We start from the raw sequence: 17,697 nt of genomic DNA, 5'->3' as shown, positions 1-17,697 counted from the left end.
ATGTTGACACAATTCAGTATTGATGTGATTCCATCACAATTGTCATTTTGATATATCGATGCGCTATTGTTTTATAATAATAGAATGTATATATTTTCTGTTTAACCAAGTTACGTTACACTAATGAATGGGTCTTTTTGCATTATCTTGAACACTGTCTAGCATTCATTTCATGTGTTATTGTAGTTTACCTTGCTGAATAATTACAGATTAACATTGTTTATGACAGTTACTGTGCAGGCAAGATCAAGTTAGCTATAATTACACAGATCAGTCCTTATGGCACTATATTTCACATGCTTTGCAGTTATGTAAGCTTACCTATCCAATAAGAAGAACGCCAATTCAGGGTCGGTTTTGATCCCCAAAACCGAACGAAGGTCCCTCCAGGAATCAAATGCCCTGCTGATGTTCACTTTAGTTTTCGCTCGACCACGATCAAGTTTCCGCTTAGCCAGACTGGATTCAGTAGATAAATGTTTTTTTGTTGTTGTTTTTTTTGGCTTACTTGGCATTTGTGTAGGAGTCGGTGATGTGCTGGGAGCCAGACGTTTGCTGGATTCCATCTCTAAGATAACGTTACCTAGTGTTGCAGTTTGTTGTCGCTGTTGAATAGCGGAAGAGAAGCTATTACTGTCTGAGGCAAGGCTCTCGGGAGCGCGCATAAACATCACATCCTTTGGATTTTCCCGGCAAAAGCGACCTGCTCCCTTCACATTAAAATCAGTCTACAGGCTTTAACAGGCAACCTAAGAAGTCCGGGAAGGGCTCATTTTTTAAGTTGCATTACAAGCCGTTCACATATTGGCAAAAAAAATAAAATTTGTACATATTGCACCTTTAACATTAGTTAATGCATTTGGTATCATGAACTAACAATGAAAAAAATATATTTTTACAGCATTTATTAACCTTTGTTTATGTTAGTTAATAAAAATACAATTGTTAATTGTTAGTTCATGTTAGTTCATAGTGCATTAACTAATGTTAACAAATACAACTTTTGATTTTTAAAAATTTCTGTATGTTGAAATTAAATTCAACCAAGATTAATAAATGCTGTAAAAGTATTGTTCATTGTTAGTTCATGTTAACTTGTGTTGTGAACTAATGCTAACAAATGTAGCCTTATGTAATGTGTTACCAAATGATTTGTGTATGGAAGACAAGGCAGACTCATAGTGTTAGCATATGTTAAATTTACATTTACATTTAGCCATTTAGCATACACTTTTATCCAAATCAGCTTACAAATGAGGAACATAGCAAGCAATTTGTCATACAAGAGTCAACAATATCTACAGTGTCGCACTGCCAGGTTCTCAAAGTGACTGGTCACAATTAATGTCACCTTTAAAAAACTGCAAAAATCCTTGGCTTGTTGAAGATTAAAAAGGAAGACATTTGCTTTGTTAACATACACAGTTTTGATTATAACAACTTAAATATATAAAGTATTAGTAACACTTTATAATAAGGTTTTGTTCATTAAAATTAGTTAACGCAATATTTAACATGAACTAAGAATAAACAATACTGTTACAGCATTTTTTAACTACTGGTTAATGTTAATTTCTACATGTTATAATAACATTTCCCATTTAAATTTGTATACGTTAACATTAGTAATGCAGTATAAACTAATTTGAATAAACAATGAACAATAGTATTTTGATTAATTAACGTTAACCAAGATAAATATATACTATACAAAATTAAAACGATCATTGTTTGTTCATGATACTTAATGCATTTCCTAATGTTAACGAAAAGAAATTTATTGCAAAGTGTTAACAAAATTATTTGTGAAAAAAAGCTACTGCAGGGCATGAAATTAGGTATATTTGTTTGTGCTTATTGTCTATACAATCTGTATTAGTCATTATATAGGCTTAATAATCCAAGCTAGTTTATTAAAATTCATCCAAACAAATGTCCTGTGAAATCGAAGCACTTAAAGCATGTTGGACACACATAGAGACTTTATGAATATTACCCTGCATCCCCACACTTTACCACTACCACAATGATTGGGCAGACAGAATGTGTGTCTGTTATGACAAAGCAAAGTGAGATAACACTGACTGCTTCATAGCCAAAACACCTTTAACACCCCTGGCAGCAACTCCCTCCCTTTCACATCTCTCTCTTTCCCTCAATTGGTCAGGGCTGCTATTTTTACATGCACTGCCTTGTGACAAACCAGCTTTAAATAGATAAAGTCTCCAGCTTGTCTCCCTTGTGGAAGGTAAAGGGCTGGACACTGCTATCAAACTCATTATTCCTCCTGTGTAATTGCGGTCAGAACCTTGCTGCTGCTTAGCCAACTATGCCGTGATTCAAGCCACAGTGTACGTTCTGCAATGCAGTGTGGAGAGAGATGGTGTTGGGAAAGCTACTTTGAAACCATTGCCTGTCCATAGCTCAAGTAGTTAAACTATAGTAAAGCAACAAAAATAAAAAATTAGCTACAGTAATTACATTAAAGCCATTTTTTTGCGGGGAAAAATTGAGGGATGTGGACAATATCTTATTACATATATACAGTACTGTGCAAAAGTTTTAGGCACTTGTGAAAAATGTTGCATAGTGAGGACGAGGAGAATAGTTTTCATTTATCACTTTATGTCATACAAAGTCCAGTAAACATAAAAAATCTAAATCAATATTCGGTGTGACCACCTTTGCCTTTAAAACAGCAGCAATTCTCCTAGATACACCTGGACACAGTTTTTCTTGGTTGTTGGCAGATAGGATGTTCCAAGCTTCTTGGAGAATTTGCCACAGTTCTTCTATCTATTTAGGCTGTCTCAGTTGCTACTGTCTCATTATGCAATCTCAGACTGACACAATGTTCGGTGGGGGGCTTTGTGGTCTCCATGACATCTGTTGCAGGGCTCCCTGTTTTTCTATTCTAATCTTTTCTGTTTGCAAAAGTAATGTTTGGGAGTCTAACATTTATATTTCCTATTGACACACTAAAGCTGAAGATATAAATAACCATCTTAAGACAAATGCTTTTGTGAAACATCTTATGTGCCTTAGACTTTTGCACAGTACTGTATAACTACCAGAAGATATATTTTTTGCAATCAGATCAGCATTTACTGTATGTGGTACAAAACAATGAGAAACAGAGTTAGGCTGACAGCATTAAACAGCATTTGAAAAGATGAATTTAAACTAAATACCACCAGCACAGCAAAAAGTAATATAGTGATGGACAGCAGCATTAAATCAAGTACATTTATTGTAACAAATATAATAATATTTCTTTGTACAAAGACAACATTAAATGCAGCACATGCAGACTTCGAAATCTCAGGTTTAGAAAGATATTTAGTGGTTTAGCTAGAAGAAGTGCAACTTACACAGCTATTGATATCGAAAAACACAAATGTAAAAAATAATAGAAACACAAAAATAAAAAAAATCTTAAATGCAGTAATTTCTTTGACTGTAAGACAAATTGTTGATATTACTATTACGTTTTGCTTTATGTTTTATCCCACAGGAAATCGTCAACTTCAACTGTCGTAAGTTGGTGGCCACTATGCCGCTGTTTGCAAACGCAGACCCTAACTTTGTTACTGGAATGCTGAGTAAACTAAAGTTCGAGGTCTTCCAGCCCAATGATTACATCATTCGCGAGGGGACCGTGGGTAAAAAGATGTACTTCATTCAGCATGGAGTGGCCAGCGTCATTACCAAATTCAACAAAGAGCTCAAACTCACAGATGGATCCTACTTCGGAGGTCAGTTGAAAAATGCACGCTATTCTGCAAACTGTTATTCATACTATTTTAATATCAGGTAGTCAGTAACTATCCCAAGAGTTCTTTTGAAAAGCTTTTAGAAGAATACTGCCCTACAATGCCAAAATAAAGTAACAATGCTAACACTGAAACTGAGAAAATGATAAAATTCAGTAAATTATAAAATAGCCTTGCACTGTTTTCTCTGAATCTTAGCATAGTTGAGTCAACCCTTTCTGTCACAGGGCAGATCATAGTCTAAGAGACCCGATTTCGGTCATAACTCAATTTCGACAAAATGTGTAGTTATTGTGTTTTAGTTTTGCAGGGCAGAATGTTTTTTTATAAAATGCTCTTTAATGTTTGTGCACATTATAATTAGAGCAAATTATTGAACGCTGTGATTTTACTTGATTTTACCACTATAAAATCTATTTGAAAATATTTAATGTTTTTTTTTTTTTTTTTTTTTTTTTTTTGTGGTTTTATTTGTCAAAAAACATCCATGTTTTCCAAGCTAAATTGACAATAAATGTGAATTGCTGTTTAATGTTCTGCCATGCTGTGAGGTGATTGGTTGGTTGAATCTGTTCAACCAGTCTGAGCAATCGGAGGCGTGAAGCAGGACTCCTGTGGGCATGTAGAGGTTGCATGTCTGTACACTGCAGGAATAAGCATTGAAAAATGTTATTTTCTTGTAACTAATGGTGTAATTCACTTCCAATCAAATATTCAGTACTCTATCCATTTAAAATGAACTTTACCTTACCTAATTTGTTACCCATTATTGCTTTTTTTGTTTGCGTGAAACCACAACATGCATCTTAAACCTGTCTGTTTTTGTTGATATTCGCAAGGGAAACCTGGCATGCATTTTAAGATCAGACAACTGGTCAAAATGACTGCAAATTGGACTTATAATTTCGAGTCACTTCCTACTCAGAAACAGAGGGCACTAAGTTGTAAACGGTCATTTACAATCCTGCTGAATTTCACACCAGGAAAGTTATTGCTTTCAAAGCTGATGTATAACTCTTATTGAGAGTTATATCCAGAGGCTATAAGATCTGCTCTAATAATGTAATCTAGAGCTGTAAAATTGGACAGTGACAAAGTACAGTAGAGTCAGATCGGCACCAGCTGCTACTACAGGCAACGTGCCTCACCAAACCACACTTAGCAAGAGTAGGCAGCACAGAATATATGGGTCTCAAGATGTGTTTTTAAAGGGATAGTTCACCATTCACTTATGGGTTAACATGGGCACATAAGCCGTGTTCTCCATCAAAAACCGTGTGTGTTAATGCACTTTCTCTTTCCAGCCTTTAATTCCTTAAATGGCTGCATTCTTGTCTACGTGAAATTTCAGAACACCGCTTTCTGCAAAACCTAAATGAGCAGTTTTCTTAAGTGCATGTAAACGTGGTCAAAGTCTTGATAGAATGAAAGAGATATATGGAATAAAAGATATAGAAGCCTCAGCGAAGTCAAATAATGTCCACACAGCAAACAAACAAGGTACTATGCTTCAAACCACAGGTTTTGTGAAACACCAAATCATTGAACTATATTGGTTACAATGGAACTTGCGACCATAGTTGGTGATGCTTTTGGGAAATGCACCCCTGGTTGATATATCAGTCTATAGTTTGCACAAAAATGGCCATACATCATCACTCAAAATTTAAAATAGGCCACTAGGTGAAATTAGCAGGTTATCAGCCCAGCTCAATAAATCCAAAAACGTTATACTGCATTATGTTCACCAAAGCGGTTGTAGCGGTTCGAAATGTCCATACAGTGAAGCTCTTGCAGTGTGTCTTTTGAGGTGAGAGGTGGTTAAAGGTGAGCGAATTAGGCAAGCCCGTCCTTCTGCTCACAGCTGGGATATGTGCCAGAATGATGGATTTCCAAGGTGCTAAGGTCAAGTGTCATCTCTATTTGTGGAGGCCTGAGAGGAGGGCGAGTTGATTGGACAGTCTTTCATGTGGGTGAGAGATACACCTTCACACATTCGTTAGCTTAGGCACTTACTCACTCAGCTAGCCACAAACATGCGTCATGAGACATTTACTACTGGAATCAGAAATCTCATAACATTTCATCATATAGTTCTTACTTGTAATCATTCCCTCCCTATCTTTTCAGTCACTACCAGAATTTTTGGGCTCTGAAAATGTGCTTTACGGTGACATTTAAGGCTTATGAATTTAAATTAGAAATGGTGGAGTGGTGGTGGCTTAGTGGGTTAAAGCACAAAACTGGTAAGCAGAAAGTTTCCAGTTTGATCCCCACAGCCACCTCCATTGTGTTCTTGAGCAAGGCACTTAACTCTATGTTGCTCCAGGGGGATTGTCCCTGTAATAAGTGCACTGTAAGTCACTTTGGATAAAAGCATCTGCCAAATGCATAAATGTAAATGTGAACTGTAGGTTCCTAGAACTTTTGCTGCCCTCACTTTCATATTGTCTTGGTAAAGCAAAATAGATAGCTCATTGCAATTAAAATACTCCCAACACCTTGTTTCCGCCCCTAGCAGGAAAGTGTTGTTAGCTTGTACCACGGGCTACACACAGACTTTTTCCTCTGTGTTGTCTTTTTGTCTGTGCAGGACAAAATACCAAGGGTATCTATCTCTAGACTTGCGTTGTGAATAATACTAGAAATCTGTCATTTTTTAGAGCAGTCCTACATTTACAGTAAATATGTTCAAAGAATCAGTAGTCATAAGTTATTCACGCCACGTCTAGTGAACAAAAATTATATATAAAAGTGGCCCTGTGCATATCTCAAGGTGAAAGACAGGGCCATTTGTATGAGATGCCCCATGGACCATAGATCTTCAATTTTCCCCAGAGACAAAAGCCAAATTGTGGACAAGATTACTGTATACTGTCAGTGAGGACTCTTTGTTAGTCAAGGTTCACTCTAAATCTCTAAAGTCTATAGCTACGTCCCAAATTGCATACTTTTGTTTAGTGTGTTCACACTGAAAATGCAAAGAATCATACTGTGTGTTACATAGTACTCAAATGATGTACTTCTTCAACCAGAATAACAGAGTGTGGAACGTTGCACTAAGATATGAACATGAACTAACTTCATGAAGCGGCCACGGCTTGCCCTACATTTCGAAAGGTGCTGAGTTACCTGGCCACTATGCTGGCCTGACAAACAATTGTAATTAATAGTAAATGTTGCAACTACCAAAACTTTTGTGAAGACAAGCACTTTGCAAATATAAGTTGAATGCTTTTGCATCATCTCAAGCTGTGTGAATATGTATAATATTTGAGATATAAGTGTTGGACTGAGGTTGGCTAACATGCTAAACCTAGCGGCAACACATCGCTTGCGTTTGAAACGTCACTTCTATCAGCGAATACTACTCTGTAGTAATAATACTATTGTAGTAAAAGCGAGATGATACTACCCATACATTACACTCATACACTATATTATATCACTCAGATAGCATAGTGCATATTGTAAGTGTACAGTGTATAGTGCGTCATTTTGGACACAGCTTATGACACTGACCATCTTAAAAGTCTTTAACCAAAAGAATTGCAGTATCCTTGGAAAACTTATTAACCAGTTCTGTCAAACCCTAAAAACTATTCTTATGTACTTTCAGGACTCTGTGTTGTTTATGTAACTTTAATAGAGGAGATTGGATTGGTTAGAAGTTAAAAATAACCTCACCACCATAAAAAAAATAAAATAAAAAAAATGTGTCTTGATTCCCTTTCACAACTTGCATAAGGGTGTAGAAGCAACTCTTAATACTAGCGTTGCCTTAACCATAACATGAAAATTGTTGCCGATAGGATATCAGAAGGGATATTTTACCATTTTTTAATTGGCATATAATATTTAATGTCTATACTATGGTGATTATTCACTGAATGTCATAATATGCCTTTAACATTGGGTCCTACAACACATGGAACATTTCTCTTGTGTCTTGTTCTGATTTTCTCAGCAAAAAATAAATTGTCATGCTAATTAATCATCGGTTGCTCTTCAAAAAGGTCAACGGCAATCTGTCAATGCAATCAGGGTCAAAGTTTAAATTGTTTGAAAGTCACTTTGAGATTTGCATTACAACTGTTGACCTGCAGGGGCAGCATTATACCTTGACATGTCACAGTAGATTTCAATCACTTACATTTACATGTGATTTACACATACAATACATTACACACACTCACATTACATTTGCATGCTAATCTTTTCTTATATTCAAGTTTTTTTTTTCTTCCCTGTTAATCCAGGTAGCCTTGACGATCACTCTGACTGCCATCTTGTCCAGCTATGAAATTACATAACTTATTTTTTTTTCTGTTTCGTCTATTTCCCACAGAGATCTGCCTGTTGACGAAAGGTCGCCGCACAGCTAGCGTCCGTGCAGATACGTATTGCCGACTTTTCTCGCTGTCTGTCGACCATTTCAACGAAGTCTTGGAAGAGTATCCCATGATGCGGCGTGCCTTCGAGACCGTGGCTATCGACCGCTTGGATCGAATCGGTAAGACCAAATTCCCAAACCTCGTCTTCTCTTCTAGTCTAATGCCTGTACCGTATGTGTTCCTTGTTGTTTAATTGTCCTGTCTTTTCATCGCACCCCTGTCATCTGCCATGGTGTTGCATGCTGTGTATATATGCTACCTTGTTTTCTCTTTTTTCGTAATACAAATGTCTCGTATTGATTATATATGCAATAACAAGCCATAACAATTCATAGCAACTAAATGTAAACTGCTAGCCTTTATTGAGTGGTCTGTTGGTGAGCGACAGTGCATGTAGCTGTCTTGTCAGGGGCTGGTCACCCTGCTAGTTTTGGTTTGATGTCATCCCTTAATGGGCGTGTGGAGGGTGGATGGAGGCAAACCCTCACCAGCATGAGCCTCCGGTCCACTCCCCCACCTTGCACACCTGGGTATGAGCACCACCCCGTCCCCTCCCTTGGCCCTAGCTCACGCCCATCAGCATAGCACCTCCTAGAGGGGGTTTTAGCTGGTGCAAAAATGGGCAATGGCTTTTAATGATCAATAGGACCAGTTCTTCACATGTTAGAGTTGTCCTTGTTCATTTAAAGGGCTTTTTTATATATAAAGAAATTATATATATATATATATTATTTTTCTCCCAAAGCACTGAAAAGTATTAATAAGATAATATAAATGCAATGTTTATTTTCCAAATGTACTTTTCTTGTAGTTAATTGTGCAGAATTTGCATGAATCATATCAACATCCATTGAAAGCAACATTAATGGGATAGTTCACCCAAAAATTAAAACTTTGTCATTTACTCACCCTCATGTTTTCACAAATTTATATGACTTTCTTTTTATCATGGAACTCAAAAGCAGATGTAAGGCCTAATGCTAGTCTCATTTACTATTTACTTTTGTTTTATGTTAACCAGGGTCAGAAATATAGGCCAAATTTAGCAAAAATGAAGAAAGAAAAAAATTCCCCCAAAATTAAAAACGTGGGGGCAAAACATGCCCTTGAAATTAATTATTCTGTTTTTTACTTGAAACATCTGATATAATTCTTAATATTATATTGTAGTCCTTATACATTTTATGACATAAAATATGAATGTTGATTTAATTGTTAGGGTAAGAGGTAGTAAATGTTTAAAAAAGTATTCGACATAAACAGATGAGACTCAGTTTGTTTTAAGTTGCTAGAAACAAAAGCCCCAATGGTAAACAATGCAGCCAAAAATGTAATCCAGCGGTAAATATTGCCCCATAATGTAAAAGTTAATTTCTGGCACTGATGGTAGCATTCTTCAAAATTTCTCCTCATGTTCCACAAAGTGCAGGAAGTCATACAGTTTGGAACAGCATGAGGGTGAGTAAATGACAACAGAATTTATGGGTGAACTAAACCTTTTATATCTAAAATATCACATTTTACATTTTTGAGGAAAATATGCACCTTACACCCACCTTATTTTTTTTTATTACAGCACATCTACTATTTTATTGAATGTTCTTCTCCATGTCTTTACAGAATGTTATGTACAAAATGTTCTAAAATTAAAAAATAAATTAAAAATAGTCTCAGTTGCTAGATGATATATAATGTGCTATTCTATTTTGGAACACGATGGGTTGATGTACTTTCACATTTCTGAGCATAACGCATCCTCACTACACACAAATCCATTATCACTCACACTTTCTTCATAGAAACATTGAAAGGAAGTATTTTTCATTCAGCCAGTTTCAAAGGAACAATGGAAGGGAAATAAGGGATTTCATTCAAGCTCTGTTAAGGCACATCAAGGTTCTTTGTCGAGATACAGGCTACCGTTCATCATGAATTTGAATTATGTGGAATTCAAATGTGAGCTAATACATTCTGAACATTCGTAGAACATCTGTTTGATGCTCTGCACCATTCAATAGGTTTGGTCACTGACTTTCACTTTTTGTGCCATTAAATTGAAGGTTTACAATAGTCTATCAAACTACAGTAAGCATGAAGTTTTACTTTCAACCCAACATTTCCATGAATCTTTTAGTCAATAGTGATATGATTTGTGACAGACAAGATTATATTTATTATGAATAAAAAAATAAATATAAAAAATACAAAGAATCTTAAAGGGATAGTTTACCCCAAAAAATAAAATGGAAATAATTTACTCACCCTCAAGTTGTTCCAAACACATACAATTTTATTTTTCCATGATGCACAAAATGAGATGTTGAGCAGAATGTTAGTTTCTGTCACCATTCACTTTCATTGCACCCCCCCGCCCCCCCATACAACGAAAGTGAATGGTGACTGAGACTAACATTCTCAACCATTTAAATTTTTGGATGAACTATCCCTTTAAATTCAGTGGTCACATCAAAATGTAGCTCTAGAAATGGGGGTTGATATGCTTTTATGCACCAGTGTTAAACTGTGTTATGTATCTTTTGATTTTGCAGTTCATAATATTAAACCAGAAGATAATCTAAGATGTGACCTGAAAACTTGAAGTAAAATGTTTCTCCTTGAAGCATATGAATCGGTTATGATGGTTACTAATATAGCATGAAGCCCTGCATAATTTCACAACTTGAGTGCATGAAAGTAAATACTATAAATATAAAACAAAAATATCCCTTTTAAAGGGGTCATGTCATGAGGAATCACATTTTCCTTGATATTTTGACATATAGGTTATTGGACTATAAAAACATACTCTTAACTTTCAGAATGCAGAACTTCCTTTCTAGTCAAAAAAGAGTATATATTGTTTCCACTCTACAAAAACCACTCATTTGGAAATCAGCCACATTGTGATGTCAGGATGCAGTGTTACTTTGAATCTTCCCACCTCCAAAACATGCGTAATCATCGCGGTAAATTGATAAAAAGAGAGCGGTTGAGCTACTCTCACACCTGAAAGTGGTACTATTGTTACTGTAGTTTGCTTTTAGCCAATGAAAAGATTAAGATGTCGAGTAAGGTCCCCAGATGTTGTTGTGTTTTTGGTTGTAATGCTTCATCTGTCCGTGTTTGTTTGATATGGAAGGAATTGTATAGTCAGCCATTTTTATCGAAAAGTAAACCATGATCAGGAATCCAATTTCTATTATTTTATAATGTAAAAAGAATGCATAGCACAGATTGCAAAGAAAGACAATGGTGAAGCATACGCTAATAAGTTTGCCAGCCAGGACGTCTTGTATTTTGGCCAAAATAAATGCATCGGGATGGCTATTGTTCCATAATTAAATGGTGAATCGATTGAATTGTCACGGTTGTCAGCTTTATAGCGTTATTTTATCACCAAATCTTGTATGCCTGATAATACAAGTATTCAGAAGCTAACAGTGTGGCGCCTTTGTTTAGTTCTCGATTGTCATTTTAGTCAAACAACTGTAGTAGTTTGATTGTGTGCTTTACATAAATTGGGGCATATAACTATCAGTGATTCGCTTGCATGTTTTCATTACTTTATTCTTGTAAAAAACATTTCCACACATGTAATGGCAGGGGGAATTTGCTCTGCAAAGGTGTTAGCTAATCATAACAATGGCCGTTTATACTGAAGTCTATTAAAGGAGACGAAGCACAGAAACCGAGCGTTTCAGACAGAAGGCCAGAGACAGGATGAAAAAAGGTCATGTAATACTATATTATGACCTTTAATATAACACTATAAATAAAACTCAAGGAAAATAATTAAATAAAATAAAAATGCATGACATGACCCCTTTAAGTTCCATTATGGTCATAGGGTTATTTTCTCATATGTAGCACCTGCTTGCCTGCATCCCGACCTTAATAAGTTATTAATTATTCAGCATAGGTTCTAATGTTCTTTTAAACCCTTTTCTTTGTTTTTGTTCTTTTGTTTATTTTCAAAATTGACTTGCCTTGCACTGCAAGTTGGATTGGATTGGTCTGAATCAATATTTCCACACCACTGTGACATGCACATCACAATTAATCAATAATAAATAAGAATTGATGTCATCAGGCCAATCAAATCAAATAGAACCCTCAGACGACAGTATGAATAATACTGTCATAATTCTAAACTAGGATCTACACCCATCTCTGTTTGTGGCATTGACATTATCACCCTTTAAAGGCATAGTTCTCCTGTGATCATTTACCGGTACTCGCCCTTGTGTTGTTCCAAACTTGTGTGACTCTTTCTACCATAAAAGAGGTAGGCAGAATGACACACTTAGTCACCATTCACTTTCACTGTATGATAAAACATGCAATGAAAGTAAATGGTGATTGTGCCTAACATATTTATGTTCCATGCAAGAAAGTCATATGTGTTTGGAACAACATGAGGGTGAGTAAATAATGACAAAATTATCAGTTTTGGGTGAAATTTTTCTTTAAACTTAGTGTCAGTCATAAGGCAAGATGGCCAGTGTAAACAAAGCCACGACGTGCATTGGTCCTTTCATGTGGAGAACGGGCTTTTACTAGATTGCCATTGCAAGTTGCTCTTGCAAAACACTTCCTTTGTCAGAAGTGATTTGACATTAGTCCAACTAAAGAAGGGGTCTTGTCTCATACAAGGGAAAAATACGGACCGTGACTTGATTGATGCTCCATGTACTGTTTTTGGACTGCAAATGCTTGTCTCGTCCTAAGCAAAATTATATATATAAAAAAAACAACAACAAAAAAAAAACAATCAGAACTTGCCATGCATTAACCAGAATGACATGTTGTACAATTGATGTATCTATCTTTATTTAAAAATTATTTGATCAGGAGCCCCTCTTGAGATGAGCTCATCTCGTTTTCAAGAGTGTCCTGGCCGACCCATAGGCAGCAGGTAAATTCCTCGTAACGATCTAGATTTTCCCCCCTCACATCTGAAATGATCCACAGGCTCAAGGCAGCCAGCATGCATTCAGTGCACCCAGTGGACCTCAAAATGAAGGTTAAATCAAAGTTGCTTAAAATTTGTAAGTAAACACGAGGTTGCATGCTACTGTTAAAGTCAAGGCGAGTAATTTTGTGCATTACATAATTTTTTTATGTCAAGAAAATAACCATAATGATAATTGCAAAGATGCTGCTTGCTATTATGATGTTTCTCAACACATAAAGGCTTCATTTGATTGTTTACTCATTATTTGTCTAAATCTTTAAATTAACAAGGTTCCCACACTTTTTGACCAATGAATTTCCTGTCATTCATGATTACTGATAATGATTTTTAAAAACTTGTTTTTTCTATATACACTAACCAAGATGAATATATACTGTATTTTTTTTTATTTTTTAAGTTCGTTTTACCTAATGTATTAACTAATGTTAATGTACTATATGTTTGTTTATTGGTTGTTCATGTTAGTACATTATGCATTAACTAGTGTTAACTTATACAACTTTTAATGTTAAAATGTATATGTATAAATTAACATTAACAAAAATTAATAGATGCTGTAAAAGTGTTGTTCATTTTTAGTTCATGTAAACTATTGTGTTAACATACACAACTTTATTTTAAAGTGTTGCCAAATCATTTGAGAGATTGCACACAAGAATCAGTTTATAGTCAATAAAATATTTTAGAGCTGAGCATTACTTGAAAAAAATATTTTCTCTATAAATATTTCCATGACTTTTTTAAAATGTAATTTCCATGACTTTATCAGTACGTTTTAATAACAATAACATAAGTTAATGTATTCGGTATCTAATGAACACATTTTCTACAGCATTTTTCACCTTGGGAAATGTTAATTTATAAATATACTATTGTTCACAGTTCATGTTAGTATTAGACTTAATTTATACAACTTGTCAGGTTAAATGTATTATTATGTGTAGAAATTAACGTTAATGAAGATTAATAAATGCTCTAACTGTACTGTTCGTTTTTAGTTCATGTTAACTATTGTGTTATAACTAATGTTAATGTATACAACCTTCTTTGAAAGCGTTGTCAATGAAATATTTTAGAACCAACAATAACTAGTAAAATTTAAATTCAATAAATTTACCATTTGTTTAATTTCCGTGGCTTTTCAAAATTGTAAAATTAAAATTCCTTTATATTCCCAGGTTTTACATGCCTGTTAATATAACAAGTGGCAAATAAAGTAAAATCCTTATCATGAATAGCTTACTTATCTGGCTTTCTCCTGTTAGCGACTGAAGCTAAAACATAAGCTGCTTTCTCCGGGCCTATTTATAGCCGTAGTCCAAACGTCATGGCGGCCACCTGGCTAGGTGCTTGAGCTCGATGGTGCATCACATTCAAGCCTCACCGTGTTCCACTCATTAATTAGAAAATGGGAGGCAGACTTCAGATTATTAGGCATCTTCAATGACACAGATACAGAGGAATCAAGCCCAATATCCCAATTCAGCCCTGGAAGAATGCAGTAGAGAGGATTGATACGTCTCAGCGGAGGCCACTGAGCTTAGAGGTTAAATGGAATGTTCCGTTCTGCTGAATGTCCAAGCACATTTTGTCAGAATGTCTCTTTCTCTGTGCAAGCATTATAATAGGCTTTGTTCTGAAAGAGACTGTGGGTTACTGTGAAATCAATGCTAAAAGACAATGTTCAGAATGTCTATTTTATAGGCTTTCTCACAATGAAATGTTGTGGCACATTCAGAATGATTATTTTGCCAAACCCTGTCGTATCTAGACATCTAATATTCTTCCTCATAACTTAGGGTAGACTATTTATGTAGCAAAAATCCATTGTTTTCTCAAACTTTGTTCTAATTTAAAGGATTATTTCACCCAAAGATGGAAATTCTATATTTACAATATAGCCAAAAGTATGTGGACACCTGACTATCACACCCATATGAGCTTGTTGGACATCCCATTTTAAAACCATGGACATTTTTTGTGGCTGAAACACCTGAACTCAATAATCAGTAGGGGTGTTCAGTCCACATACTTTTGGCCATATAGTGTATTTACTCACCCTCATGTCGTTCCAAACCTGTATGACTTTCTTTCTTCCATGGAACATGACAGGAAATGTTTTGAAGAATGTTCACACTTCCCTTTTTTTGTACAATGAAAACAAAAAAGGGAAAAGAGAGTGATACAAAAGTACTTTAATATATATAACATGTGTGCTACATTTCGAGTCTTTGGAAGCCATATATTAGATTTCTCTGATGAATAGAAAGTTTGACAAAATGTGAGTTGTAATTCTGTGAAAAATCTTTTGCAGTTATTCTCAGAGTATATTTGCACAAGGGCACATTCAAACTTGGCACGTCAAGACGCATTGTGCCAGTTTTGACAAAGACACCAAACGCCATTGGCTTTCATGTGTCTCGTAGCCATGCGGCATACACCATATTTAAACATGAGGAAGTGTGGATGAGATTTGAGAGTTACGGCAAAGGGTATTGATTATCAGTTCATTAACGGCTTATATTTTGGCCTCACACAAAGCTATTGGATGGCTTTAGTAGACTTGTAATATAGCATTGTGACTATATGGACTGAGTTGAATGGACTACTTTTAAGTAACTTTTATTGTGCTTTTTGACAGTCCCTGGTCACTGTATACTTGTAGATTAATATTGTTGTATGGAGGCTAGCAGTAAACAATGACAAATATTTCATTTTTGAGCTAACTTTTCCTTTAATATACCATTAGATTATGCAATTTGTATATTTCAGCAGAAACCCCTGTAGATTTGTTGTTGTCAAATAATGGCAACTTGAAAACAATCATACATCAGGAAGTTCTTGCACAAATTGTAGGGCTTAAATTATCCATTAGAACACATTTAAACATCTCCAGAACATGTTCAAACCCCTAGAGCACATGATTGTTGTTGATCTAGAAGAACTCCTTCTCCACTGGCCCTTTAAAGTTCTTAAACCTGTGAATAACATATTTACGATCAACTCCTCATTCACAGAAATCGTGTTCCCTCCAAACATCTTTTCAGAGGATATGTAAGTCTCTAGACAACACAGTATGTGTTTGATTAGAAGTAGACAATAGTCTTCTTTATATTGCACTGGATTCAGTTCACTGTGGCTGCAAGTAGACACATCATCACCTTTGCCTTTTGAAAATAAATGAGCAAAGGCCATTTCTCTCAGTGTGGGTTCCAAACATCAGGCAATCATCAACAATCAGTCACGAGTTTCCCCCCTCCCCTCCCTACACCAAAATGGATTTCAGGTCTGGCTCTTTACAAACTCACCCAGCCAATGTTTACCGCTATTGATGTTGTCGATACACAGAGCAAGAAAGGAAATTGTGTGTATTTGGATATGCAAGGACACAACAGGCCTGTAACCCCTTACAGAAGTCTCAAGGGAGCTCTTTGACCCCGTTTCCACCTGGTATTACGATACGTCTCGGGTGATCCAATCACATGTGGTTAGGTGAGACATAACGCTGTTTACACCTGGTCACTTAAATGCATCTCCTGTGACCACTTGTGATCGGATTTGGAGGGGAGGGTCTCTGTTTCATGATGACATACATCAATCACTGTGTCAGTGTGTTACTGCATGATAATAAAGTGCAACAAAGTCACAAAAGACAAAGAAAGCGCAAAAAAAAAAAAATGGTGCAGTATTTCTCCCAGATGCAGTTGAAATTTAATCTAAGCATTGTCAAGCGGAATTATCAATTATTTTATATTCATATTATATCCATAAGTTTAAACTCTTGTTTAGGGCACCGGTTGATTGACAGGTGAGGGGCAACACTTCACTGCTGGAGGGACGCATACAGGACTGGATTTATGTCTATACCTCAAATGTGATGTGGATAATTTATTTTTTATTTCGTTTTCGTTTTAAATTTTTCGCTCCAATTTAGTTTAGTTTTCGTTTTGTTTGTTAGTTCTTTGTTGGTTTTAGTTTAGTTTGAGTTTTTAAATATTTTACAGTTTAGTTTTAGTTTTTCATTATATTTAGTTTTTATTTTAGTTTTAGTTTTTATATCAGGTGATACATATAGAATGGGGAAAACAGGCATTTGTGCAAAATGGTGTTTTATTAACAAAGGAGGAGCAAGTTCATTTAATCTGACCAATCACACAGCCAGAGGAAGAGTATAATAAACAGCTGCTTACCTCTACGTAGCACTGAGCTGAGTTTCCGGCATACCACCACCTCCCCATCTCCTCCTATCTATTCCATCAATACTAATCCATTCCAGCGGGGCATTCGAGCTCAGGTTCAGTCTCGAGCCTCGAGCCCTCCACCAGGGACAGCAAACCACATATGTTTACGCTATCCTCACTGCAGGACTACATTAACTTGCGAACTACTGAAGTGGGTTGTATAGCTGGACACCCAAATGTACAGTTTGTAAATAATACTTATAATATTAAAAATCTTAATTTTAGCATTACTGATATTACAGTAGAAGAAAACAAATAATTACAATTTAAGAATGCTTCTTTTTTTTATTGAACTTTAACCACAAAGTCCTCTT

The 17,697-nt window shown here is 35.7% G+C and overlaps 1 protein-coding gene across 2 annotated transcripts in view; it reads left to right on the top strand.

The window, feature by feature from the left end:
• The window catches only part of LOC127428448 (potassium/sodium hyperpolarization-activated cyclic nucleotide-gated channel 1), a 152,634-nt gene that overhangs the window by 124,507 nt on the left and 10,430 nt on the right, over nt 1-17,697 (top strand). The window contains exons 6-8 of one of the 2 annotated variants that reach the window (XM_051676833.1): nt 3,515-3,755; nt 8,122-8,286; nt 13,019-13,082. In XM_051676833.1, coding sequence (XP_051532793.1) covers nt 3,515-3,755; nt 8,122-8,286; nt 13,019-13,082 — 470 coding nt within the window. The remainder of the gene's footprint in view (nt 1-3,514; nt 3,756-8,121; nt 8,287-13,018; nt 13,083-17,697) is intronic. The other variant, XM_051676832.1, reaches the window with a different exon arrangement.

The sequence above is a fragment of the Myxocyprinus asiaticus genome, chromosome 38, assembly GCF_019703515.2.
Source record: "Myxocyprinus asiaticus isolate MX2 ecotype Aquarium Trade chromosome 38, UBuf_Myxa_2, whole genome shotgun sequence".
In the NCBI taxonomy this organism is placed as follows: Eukaryota; Metazoa; Chordata; class Actinopteri; order Cypriniformes; family Catostomidae; genus Myxocyprinus; species Myxocyprinus asiaticus.
The sequence above is the reverse complement of the archived record's forward strand: the minus strand, read 5'-3'. Positions and strand labels throughout refer to the sequence as shown.